Consider the following 12,079-nt stretch of genomic DNA (forward strand, 5'->3'; position numbering starts at 1 on the left):
GATGTATGCCTGCAATCTCAGCCCTCGGGAGGCTGAGGCAGGAGGACTGCTGTGAATTACAGGCTGGCCTGGGCCCTTCACCACTTTTAAAACCTCTTCCTGGCACATGATTAAGGACAGCTACTCTGTCCCTGTCTTCCTGCCTCCTTCAATCACCACAGCAGACACAATAACAAGGATGACAATCACAGTCATATCTGAAAGAGGAACCACAATGAGAGTAATTACTGCCCTCAGTTCTCACTACCTAAAGAATCCTGTGCTAAACACTTCAGTCCACCTTCTCCAGGGGCCTCTCATTCCCCCGAGGGATCCAGGGTCCTGGGGACCTCATATCACGGTCCCTGTCATTTTTTCCGCTTCATGCTCCATGCCCTGCAAAAAGGTTGTCTTGAGTCAAACTCCACAATCTTAGCACACGCAGCTCAGCTCCCTCTTCCAGTATCTCATAAGCCCAACTTGAGACGCCTGCCTGGCACCATTTCTTGTTCATTTCCCAGAAAGCCTCTGCCGGGATTGGCAAGTGTATCCCAGAATTCACGGGCTGGGACTGGACACCCCAGTTCATATACTGTTGGGGTGGGGGTTTGGGTGATTAGAAGGTGATAAGCAGCAGATGAAATCACGTTGGTGTTGGTGGCTTTGTAAAAAGAGGATGAGACTTGAGCTTCCATGGGCTCGGTCTCACACGGCACGCACGCACTTTCACACAGGCAGCGGCACTGTGTCCTTGGATCTCACAGCCTCCAGAATTGGAGTCAGGTTAAAAAAAACACTTTAGGAGGGGGACTCTGGGTTCAATCCCCAGGGTTTGCTCACTTGCACACAAATGGGAAGGGGACAAGAGATGAAGGGAGGGGATGTAAAAAGGACAATACACGTCATGCGCATGCACCGACTCCCACTGGGAACGTGAAAATCGTTCTGAATAAGGACAATAAATGAATACAAAGATGCGCCAGCTTCAGCAATGGGCCCTTCCAGTTTCCCCATCCGTGAAACGGGCCATGATGGGAAACTCCTATCAAGGTGTAAACCTAGCTCTGTCCCAGCACTCTGGCCGGTGAGGCAGGAGATCGCTGTGTGACCCCGCCCGCGCCCCACTCACTTCCTGCGCCGGTGCCTGCGCTCCTTGTCCTCCCTGCGTGTGTCACCATCGTAGGCGCCCGGGGCCCCCGCGTGCCGGTGCCGCCGCCTTCGCTCTGCGCCCTCGGGCCCATCGGCCTCGCGGTGACGCCTGCGCTCCTCGTCGTCGCCGGGCCTGCGGTGCACGCGGGGCTTGCGCGGCTCCCCGTCCCCGGCGCGTGGCGACCCCGCGCGGCTGTCCCTGCTGCGCTCGCCGGGCCGGGCTCGTCTGCGCGAGGGGTCGCTGGCCTTGGCGCGTTCGGCGTCGCCGTCCCAGGGTGCGGGCTCCTCGCGCGGGGGCGGCAGCTCGCACTCGCGGCCGTAGGGACCCTCGCGGCCCGGAGCGGCGTCGCGAGTGCCCGCCCAGGCCCTGGGCACGTCGGCCGAACCCAGGTCCCGCAAGCGCTCGTGGCCGCGCGCCGCCTTGCGGGCCAGGTCCTGCGCGCCCGGGCGCGGCTCCACGGCGGGCTCGGCGGGCGCACGGCTCTTGTTGGTGTTGTTGTTGCGGTTCTCCTGCGGGTCCACCACCAGCGGCCGGTCCAGGTGCGTCTTCACGTCTGGCCGCAGGTGGCGCGCGTACGCGGCCTTCCAGCGCTCGTCGGCGTCCAGCTCGCAGCCGTACAGCGCCTCGCGGCTCGCCAGCAGGTTCTGCTTGCGCATCTCGCTCGTGCGCTGCTCCCACACGGACTTGGCCGGCTTCTGGTTCTTCTGCTGCTCCTTCCTGCAAGGGGCCGGGGTTGGGGCCACGCTGGGCCGGGCCAGGACCCTCGGGCTAAGGGGCTACTCGTCTGGGTGGGTGCCCAGCGACTGCCCGGCCAGGTGGCCCGGCTAACAGGTGACTCACCTGGCCATTGTCTCAGCCCAGTGAGAGTCTCCCACTCAGCCTGGCTGGACGTCGCCACCTGCCAGGCAGCCTGGCCCAGGTGGGTGCCTCAGTGGCCCTGGCTAGGCTTCTTGGCTTACAAGTGTCTGTACCCACAGGTGGACACCTCGGCCCAGGCAGGAGTCCCTGCTGACCCCTCTACTCTTCAAATGGCAGCACACGACTCTCTGGGGAGGCCTTGATGACCTTAGGCTCGACATGGCCCATAATGGGAGACAGTGGCCTGCCTGGAGCAAGTCCCAGACAGGGCCCTTTAATTTGGATCATAGGCTGCCTAGGGTCCCAAGGAGCAGCCAGGGCACCCAGGGTGGGCACTTGGGGGTTTGGGGCAGTGCTGAGGCAAACTGACCCGCTGGCTGCAGTGTGAGCGTCCCCTGGGCCCAAGGAGATTTCCCAGGTCTTGGGTATTGATCCCCTCCCCTTTTTGGTACTGGGGATCAAACCCAGGGCCTTTGCACTGAGCTACACACCCAGCTCTTTTATTTTCTGTTTTGAGACAGAGTCTTGCTGTTGCTGATTTGCCAGGACTAGGTTCAAACTTGGGATCCTCCTGTTTCAGTCTCCCAGTTCCCACCTCTTTGGCAAGGACCAGCCCAGTGTCTGCAGCATGGTTTGCTGACCCAGCACCCACCTTCACCTCCACAGCTTGTTCCCCAGCAGTGGACAGAGGGTGTTCACTGCACTTGAATCAGGTCCTGATTCTCCTCTGCTCAAGGACCCTCCATGGCTCCTACCAAACTCAGAGCAGAAGCCCAAGTCTCTCCTTATACCACAAGGCTATGCACAACCTGCCTGTCTCCCTCTTCTTCCTCCCTTTCTTTCTCTTTCTTTCCTTTTTCCCTTCCTTCCGTACTAGGGAATGAACCCACAGGCACTCTACCACGGAGCTACATCCCAGATCTTTTTTCTTTTGAGACAGACAGGGTCTCACTACATTACCAAGGTGGGACTCAAACTTATGATCCTTCTGCCTCAGCCTCCTGGGTAGTTGGGATTACAGGCACGGGCCATCACCCCTAACAGGTCTGTCACCTCCTTATACCCTATCTAATGTACCTATCTAATATATCATCTCTCTCCCTGACTCAAATAGCTATACAAGTGAACCAGGCTGAGAACAGGGCTGGGCATGTAGTAGGTGCTCAGGAAACATCCATTGGGTCAAAGTGGATCTGTTCCTAAGACTCAGCCATTACCCTCCCTGTTCCCGACCCCTGCCTGGGAGGGTAGGCAGGGAGGGTGGGAAACTTACACAGCTATGGACATGTTGGCTGCTGACAGGGGACTCACTTCCGCCACCTCCTTGGCTTTCTGTAGAGCGAGTTTCTGGTTGGCCGCCTCCTCCTCTTCTTGTTCATCCTAGAAGGCACATAAGATCCCTGTTCACAAGAACAGGCCTCAGGACCTTGCTCTGCATCCTACTGCTGAGCCGGGGTGTCTCTGTGGTACTTAAAAGCACGCTGGGCTGGATGTTGACCAATCAGAACTGACATCCAGATAGGAATGGGCAGCTGATGTCGGAGAAATGTATTGCTGATACCCTTGTGCACAAGCTCATTCTCCTGCTCTTTTTGTTTTTTTGGTATCGGGGATGGAACTCGGGGGGATGGAACTCGGGATCTTGTGCTTTCAAGGCAGGCGTGGCGCCACTGAGTTAAATCCCTGGCCCTCTCCAACTCCTTTTTCCTTTTCTTTTTTCCCAGTACTGGAGATTGAACCTAGGGCTTTGCACTGAGCTACATCCCCAGACCTTTAAAAAAAATTTTTTTTTTAAGCCAGGTGTGATGGTGCATGCCTGTCATCCCAACACTGGGGAGGCTGAGGCAGGATTACCATGAGTTTGAGACCAGGCTAAACTACATAGCAAGATCCTGTCTCAAACTTGTTTTTTTAAATTTAAATTTTGAGACAGGGTCTCACTAAGTCACTAAGTTTCCCTGGCTGGGGTCAAACCTGTGATCCTTCTGCCTCAGCCTCCCAGAGTGCTGGGATTATAGGCATGGGCCAGTGTGCCTGCCTTTTCCAGCTCTTTATGAACTCTGTTTTGACACACAGCCAGAAGAAAGCCAAAGGAGAGAGAATCCCACAACAGATGTTCCTGCTCCTCTCTGGGGGCTTCGGGGGAAGGCAGAGGTTTTCCTGCACTTTCCAAGTAGACCGAGCCTGACCTGCCCTTTCCCAAGTGCCAAACAGCAGCATGCACAGAAAAGCCCTGAGTCCTGAGTCCCAGGCTCACGCCAGGTGTGGCCCACAGCCCTGAGGACCCCGAACTCTCAGCCCCTGTGGTGGGTGGGGCAGGCCGGGTAGCTGGGTTCAGAGAGCAGAAGGGTGGGGGCCGTGGTGAAATACAGTGCATCCTGACAAAGAGGGATTTGGACTTTACATCCTCCTTCAGCCATCATGCATGGCCTCATTCACTAAACAGAAAAGTTGGGCCGGAGATTTAGCTCAGTGGTTCTGGTGCCTGCCTTGCATGCACAAGGTCCCAAGTTCGATCCCCGGTACCAAAAAAAACCCAACAAAAACCTTAAGTAACAGAAAAGTCAACACAAAACAAAGAAAACAATGAAAGAAACGAATAGACACAAACCACCAGTAAGAGAAACCAGGTGGTTTCAGGGGTGGTTGCTGCTCCCTGCCTGTGCTGAGTTCCTGGGCAGGAAGCAAACTCCCCCCAGTGCTTGGCACCTCGGACTAGTCCCTGAGAGCCCTGCTCCCTCTGCCTGTCAACACTGGAAATGCAGATTCCCACTCCCCTGACGTAGCCAAACAACCAGGGTTCTGCCTGGCATCTGCATTTTCATCAAACCCCCAGGTGAGTGTGAAATATGCTCAGTTTAAGGAAGCAGTGCATGGCAGCTAAAGCACTAATCCAGCTCCAGACGGCCAGGGTTCAAATCCCAGCTCTGCCACTGCTGTGAGGCCTCGGGAATTCTCTTGACCTCTCTGTGCTTTACAATTCTCATGCAAGATTCCAGTTTTCTCCAACCCTTCCTACTTTGCTTCTGTCCTTTGCATTTCTTGACATCTGATGAGCTACGTATTTTGCCCAATTTGGGTTTTTCATCTCTCACCCACAGTCTGAATCCCTGTCTCCCAAGGGTGGGGAGTTTGGCTGTTTTGTTTTCAGCTTTGCGCCCAGGAGGGGCTTAATCTGCCCTTGTAGGATGACAGATGAAATGCACCCCTGGGCTTCCGGAGAGGGGCCAGAGGGGACCCTATGGTGCCACACTCCAGCTGGCCCCACGGTGGCCGGGCCCATGGCTGCATGCTGGGGACGGTGGAGACTTGTTTCTCCCAGGCCCGAGGGATGCGGGGAAACTCTCTCCACCCCCTGCCAGGGCTGGCAGATGGAGGGTTGGCACTGTCGGCTCGATCTGCTTTGTGGCCGTGTCCTGGGTTCCTTTGGGCACTGGGGATGGGGCTTCGAAGCTGAGCACTGGGAGGAAGACTTGGACCATGTGACATGTTCTTTTCATTCCATGCTAGCTTCTAAGATGCCTTTGTTCCTGACACGCCACCTCCCAATAGCAAACTGTGCCCCTTCTGTTGTTCCTTCTCCTGGTCGATTCATCCGCGCTGGATTCCAGCCTGCACAGCCCCTCCTTGCCTAGGTTCTTTTGTGCAGTGTGTAACTTGCTCATCCATTCTTGGCAGCCCTGCTCATGGACTGTCCTAGGGCACGAACTATGTTACTGAAAGTAATGTTGCTAATGTTGCCTTCCCTGTGCCTGTCTACTCTCAGGGAGTCCAAGGCTGCCCTAAGGGGTACACGGTACCAAATGTTACCCAGATAATTCAATATCACCAATCATGAATGAAAAAGGGATTTCACTGCACACAGATGGTTCCTCCTCCCCAGTTCTCTCTGACCCCCCAACCTTCTCTCTTCTCTGCCCTGTGAGGGGCCGTGTCTCTGTTCTTTTAGTCCCTAGCTGTGTGGAAAGTCACTAAGCTCCCCAGGCCTTGGTCTCCCATCTGTGATACGGGGAGAGCATGGCTCTCGTCCCTCTTCTGGTTGCTGCTGCCTGGTACACGAGAAAGGCAGTTTTTTTGCGGATGTTATTTTGGTTTTTATCATTATCAGCTTGGCTGGGTCTGACATCCTGGCTTCCCCCTTGGAGAACAAGGGCTCTGGTTCAAGACCAGAGCCATGTCAGTCACAGAGCCTGCCTTTCCTGAGGACTGACTGTGAGCTGAAATGGTGCTCTACAGCATGGCTGCTACACGGCATCTATGGGGAGGGGCTTCCCCTTTCTGGGCCTCAGTTTCCCCTTCTGCAAACGAAGGACTATTAGCCAGGTGTGGTGATGCACACCTGTCATCCCAGGACTCGGGAGGCTGAGGCAGGAGGATCGCTGAGAGTTCGAGGCCAGTCTGAGCTACATAGCAAGACCCTGCCTCAAAACCCCCAGAAGAACAACAAAAAAGGGCAGGGGGCTGCAGTAGTGCAGGCCACCACAAGCATCCTCTCATTCTGCTTTGGTGCCACTTGGAAGTGAGGCCAGTGCCTGTGTACAAGGGGACAGAGGTGGGGCCGCAACATCCTGGCCACATTCTCTGTCCCCTCAGAGGCTGACCCATGTGGGCTGTGCCCCTGCCTGGCTCCTGCAGGTGACCAGGGCCCAGAGAGGGTGTGCTTCTCAGCCACTCCAGGGCCTTGGCACGGTCCCCTCAGGTCACAGGGTCGGTGTCAGCCCCTCTCCCCCAGCTCCAGGTGTCAGGGTCCCTGCAGCACGGCTCCCAGACCCGCCCTTCTGGAGGGTCACTGACCACAGAGTCCAAGGAGCCTCTGCCCAATTTCCCTTTCCATCTCTTTTCTTCTCTCCCTCCCCCCTCCATTATGGGGGATCGAACCCTGGGCCTGCAGAACTCCATCCCTAGCCCTTTTTTATTTTTTATTTTGACAGGTCTTGCTAAGTCTCTAAGTTGCCCCGACTGGACTCAAACCTGTGGTCCTCCTGCCTCAGCCCCGCAGAGTGCCGGGATGACAGGCGGATGTGACCACACCCCGCTTCCTGTCTGGTTTCTGTAGTAGGCCCTTGGGTGGAGTGTGCCAGGTTTCCCTCCCACCCTCTCTGCTATGGAATTGGCTTGTTTTAGGGTCCGCATGAGCCTAGGAGGAGGGACCAGCACTCCGTGGGTCTGCCCTGCTGTTCCATCCTCCCAACCCTCGTCCTGCTCTGCTACGCAGGAGGTGACAGTGCCCGGTGGTCCCTGAGGCCGCACCTTGGTGAGCTCCTGGGCGTTGGCCAGGTTGTCCACAGCGATGGCGAGGAACACGTTCAGCAGGGTGTCTGACACCAGAGTCAGGGAAGCAGCTGAGACAGACACCGCTCGCCGGGGCCTGGGGACCTTCGTGTCCCCCCGCTTCCCCTCCCCGGGGTCCCTGGGGCCCTTAGGCAGGATACAGTTCCCAAAGAGCGTGAGCACGATGAAGTAGATGGAGAACACCATGCCGCCCTGCACGCCGCCCTGGGACTTGATGCCGTCGTACATGACCTCATTCCAGTCCTCGCCTGTCAGGATCTGTGGGAAGAGATACGGCTGACCTCAGCCAGCATGAGCCCCCAGCCTGCACGGCGCGGAGGCCGCCCCTACCCTGGGGCTGCAGCCCGGCTGCTGGGAAGAGGGTACAGGGGTTCACACACCTCCTTGTACCGCTGTCCCCCTAGTGGGATGAGGGGCTTGACTGTGAACTGAACAGTGTCCCCTTTCAATGAGGGTGTGGACATCCTAACTCCCCATGGCCAGGGAGCTGGAGCTGGCGCCTGGCGAGGTGATTAGGGTTACACGGGATCCTGAAGGTAGGGTGCTCATGACAGGATTCCTGACAGCCCTTAAAGAGGAACAGAAGCCAAGTGTGGTGGCGATGGCTCTGATGCCAGAACTCTGGGAGGCTGAGGCAGGAGGATCTCAAGTTGGAGCCCAGTCTGGACAACTTAGTGACTTAGTGAGACCCTGTCTCAAAATGAAAAATGAAAAAGGGCTGGGGATATAGCTCAGTGCCAGAGGCCCCGGGTTCAATCTCCAGCACCAAAAACAAAAAGAAGAAGAGGAGGAGGAAGAGAGACCAGGCCTCTCTCTACCACATGAGAACATAGCAAGAAGGCCACCATCCACAAGCCACGGAGAGCTCTCCCACCCTTGGGCCTGAGAGACAGGTGTCTGCCATCTTGCCTCCTGGCCCTGGTGTTGTCCTGGAGCCTCAGGACAGGCGAGGAGTGGACATCAGAGCTCATCTCCACTCCTCCTGGTCCCTGGAACTGCGTGATCCAGCCACCGGGTGCCCGGCACACATGCTGCCCTGGGCCTGAGGCCACGCCTGACGTCAGGGCTGAGCGCAGCAGGGTACTCGGGAGTGGATCAGCAGAAGCACCAGCAGGGGAGGGGGAGCAAGGCAGGGGAGAAGAGGGCACAAAGGTGACACGGAGGGAGGGCCAGGCTGCCTGGCCATGTGCACAAAATGTACTTGTACCCTTGGACCTGTGCCTGGGCCAGCGGGTGTTGATGACTGCAGAAAGCCTTGGACAGAGGGATGCAGGGCTGGGCCAGGAGGACTTTCCAGGATGCACAGGAAAAGGCCCGGGGGTATCTAAGTGCTGCTTTAGAAGAAAATGGCCCGGAGGTCAGGGTGTCACAGGACACAAGCCACGGAGACAGATGGATGCTGGGAGTTCACTCTTACTCGAAGCCAGAAAAGCTAGGCTCATGGGAGCAGGAGTAGAATCATGATTACTAGAGGCTGGGATAGCTGGGTGTGGTGAGGCATGCCTGTAATCACAGCACTCGGGAGGCTGAGGCAGGAGGAGGATTGCAAGTTCCAGCCCAGCCTGGGCAAATTAGGGTCTTAGTGAGTCCCTGCCTCAAAATAAAAAAAGGGGCTGGAGATGGAGCTCAGTGAGAAGGCCCTGAGTTCCACCCCCAGTACCACACACACACACCCGATAGGGAGCTGAACTTTCCCAATACGAATAGATAATAAAGAGATGGAAACGGTAATTTCCCTTTGGTGCACATTGTACACATATACTGCAGCGCATAAATATACCTATTTTATTATTATTACTATTATCTGGTGCTCCAGATGGAACCCAGGTTCTCATGCTTGCTTGGCAGTCGTTCTACTACTGGGGCCACACTGCAATCATTATGTGTCAAATAAGAAGAAAAAATAAAGAAAAAATTTCTATGACTTCTCTTATATGAGACACCCAAAATATAAATAAATTAAAGAGCAAAATAAAAGATGGATAATAGGAAACAGGGAGATGCATCTTTTGCAAATGGCAAGGGGGCCGAGAGATGGGGGAGGGCAGGGAGAGGGAGGGGTTGACAAAGGAAGTGAGATGTGTTGTGTGCCTGTACCAGTGCCCCACCAGGAGTGTAACTGCTATGTGTTGCAATCATGGACTGATAAAAAAATGAAAACTAAAAAAAAAGTTCCGAGTTCCCTCCTCCTGGCTGTAGGGATATGATGGGTGGAAGCAGGCACTGGCTGAGTTTGGGGCACTCGTTCTCCGGGCCCGGTCCATATATACACTGGGGGGATTGAGCAGCACCCTCACCCCCCATGTGTGCAGCACAGGCCCCTCCCCAGCTGTGACATCCTGTGTGTCCTGGGGGACAGCATGGCATGTGGCTGGGACCCTGGCTACAATGCCGCCCAGGGCCTATTACAAGGGGCTTGGAGCTTTGCTTCATGGGAGCCCCTGTCCGTGTCTCCTGCCTCCCCGGGAGAAGGAATCCTCGGAAAGGGTCTGGAGTCCCTGAAGAGCTGGTCCTCAGCCTTTTATCCTCTGTATTCTGACGCTCCCATAGCTGGGGCTCTGCCCGACAGGTGCTACAGACAGTACCCTCTTTTGCATATATATATATATAGTAACGGGGATTGAACTCAGGGCCTTTGCCCTGAGCTACATCCCCTTCCCTTTTTATTTTGGGACATGGTCTTGCTAAGTTGCCCAAGCCAAGTTTAGACTTGAGCTCTTCCTGCTTTAGAGTGCTGGGATTCCAGGGATGCACCATTGTGACCTGGCTACACTTTTAAAATGCAAACTAGTTGGGGCCTGGGATTTAGCTCAGTGGCCCTGCGCCTGCCTTGCAAGCAGCAAGGTCCTGAGTTTGATCCCCCATACAAAACAAAAAGCAAACCAAGCAGTCTGGAGCTCACAGCTGGCTCCCTCCTTTGTTGGGCTCTCATTCTCCAGGCCACTCCCCACCTGCTCTAATCACCCAGGACCAGGTACCAGAAACCAGGGACAGAGCCTGTGCCCCAGAGCCCACTGACATAATAGAAAGTGGTGCATTGTAAGCCTGCACAGCCTGCCTGTTGCTTGCTGTAGAGACCATAATCAAATCTCCCACCCACATTTCCCCCTCATTCTGTCTCACAACCCTTCTCATGTGGTTTGAGATGTATAACGAGGTGTACTTTTCTTTTCTCTTTTCTTTCTCTTTCTGCCTCTGCCTCCTTCCTTCCCTCTTTCCCTTCCTTCCATTTTCGTGGTGCTGGGAATTGAACCCAGGGCCTTCTCACTGAGCTCCATCCCCAGCGCCCCCACTTCAAGACAAGGTCTTGCTATGTAGTCCAGGCTGGCTTTGAACCCACTATGTAGCCCAGGCTTGCCTCAAACTCATGGTGACCCTTCTGCCTCAGCCTCCCAAGTGGTGGGATTATAGATATATGTCACCATGCCTGGATGGCCCTCAGGCCTTTTTATTTTTTTATTTTGCAACAGCTGTCAGTAAGTTGCCAAATTGCACAGGCTGGGTTGGAACTCAAAATCCTCCTGCCCCAGCCTCCCACAGCGCTGGGATTATAAGTATATGCCACCATGCCCAGCTAGAACTTGTGTTTTCAATGATATTTCTCTCCAGATCTGTTGGCCTCATCGTATCTCAGCAATAATAAAATCTGCATTCTAAAACAGTGAGAAAAGTCCAAGGCAACACACAGGCTTTCAGAGGAGGGAGCTGCTCTGGAGGGAGCTGCTCTGCAGTGAGGCAGGTATTCTCATCCCTGATGCTAAGAGGTGTCCACTCACCAGCCGTCAGGGTCATACCTGAAACACTGTCATTATTGCTGCAGGGAAGGTATCGAAGTTGGTAGGAGGAGTCCCTTCATCGAAATTAAACCTGTGGGGATGACACAGACATTCACATGAGCCCTGCCCTGGCTGAGGGTCTGCTCACCATCCCATTGCTGGAGCAACATTACAGCATCTCTGTCTCCAGGACAACATTCTGAGTGGTACCCAGGGCCTCACCCACCTGCATGACTGCAGCAGGCATCTGGGTCATGAGGAGGGGTCCCGGATGTCCACAGTTGGGAGCTCTGGGCAGGACCCCAGGGAAACAGGGTGGAAATGCTGCCGGGTACTCACTGGCCGCCAAAGAGCTGCATTCCCAGAAGGGCAAAGACGACAATGAACAGGAAGAGAAGGAACAGCAGGCTGATGATGGATTTCATGGAGTTGAGGAGAGAGACGACCAGGTTTCTGAGAGATGCCCAGTACCTGCCAACAGAGGCCAGGGGAAGATGAGGCTGGGCCAGGAGGAGGAAGCTGCGAGGCCCGACTTTCTGGGGGTCACCCCACCCTGCTCCCCATCCCCACCTCTGTCTGAAGGCCAAGGGACTTACTTTGTGACTTTGAAAATACGCAGTAACCTGAGAGCTCGTAACACACTGATCCCAAAGGACGTGCCAGGTTTTATGACGGCCCAGATGACTTCGAAGATGCTCCCAATGATAACCTGGAACCAACAGCTGGGTCTCAAGTTCAGGGCCAGCCTCAAGTTCAGCACCACACACATTCACCAGGCCTGAACTCTGCAGGGGTGTAACCCAGGCCCACTCCCACCCTTAACTGGAAGCAGGGGAGGCTTCCACACTCCTCTCATCATTTCCTTTTCTATTTTAAAAATTTTTTTATGTTGAGACAAGATCTTGCTAAGTTGCTCAGGTTGGGCTTGAACTTGTAATCCTCCTGCCTCAGCCTCCTGAGGAGCTGGGATTATAGGTTTATGCCACATACCTGTCATCCCTTTTTAATTTATAAAGAGCTCACA

The 12,079-nt window shown here is 55.2% G+C and overlaps 1 protein-coding gene across 8 annotated transcripts in view; it reads right to left on the reverse strand.

Annotated features, from left to right (window-relative positions):
- Window positions 1-12,079, reverse strand: part of Cacna1a (calcium voltage-gated channel subunit alpha1 A) — a 306,123-nt gene that overhangs the window by 63,879 nt on the left and 230,165 nt on the right. For 7 of the 8 annotated variants that reach the window (XR_015447494.1, XM_004872432.3, XM_004872431.3 and 4 more), the window contains exons 15-21: window positions 11,652-11,764; window positions 11,395-11,526; window positions 11,074-11,146; window positions 7,420-7,537; window positions 7,238-7,305; window positions 3,261-3,367; window positions 1,109-1,846 (exon numbers count right to left, since the gene is read on the reverse strand). Coding sequence is in view for 7 of the 8 variants with exons in the window: in XM_004872432.3 (XP_004872489.2) it covers window positions 1,109-1,846; window positions 3,261-3,367; window positions 7,238-7,305; window positions 7,420-7,537; window positions 11,074-11,146; window positions 11,395-11,526; window positions 11,652-11,764 (1,349 nt within the window). In the remaining variant the exon portion in view is untranslated. The remainder of the gene's footprint in view (window positions 1-1,108; window positions 1,847-3,260; window positions 3,368-7,237; window positions 7,306-7,419; window positions 7,538-11,073; window positions 11,147-11,394; window positions 11,527-11,651; window positions 11,765-12,079) is intronic. The other variant, XM_087201435.1, reaches the window with a different exon arrangement.

This window comes from Heterocephalus glaber, unplaced genomic scaffold, assembly GCF_053883595.1.
Source record: "Heterocephalus glaber isolate CG9 unplaced genomic scaffold, H.glaber_assembly_v1.0 deba00001760, whole genome shotgun sequence".
Classification (NCBI taxonomy): domain Eukaryota; kingdom Metazoa; phylum Chordata; class Mammalia; order Rodentia; family Bathyergidae; genus Heterocephalus; species Heterocephalus glaber.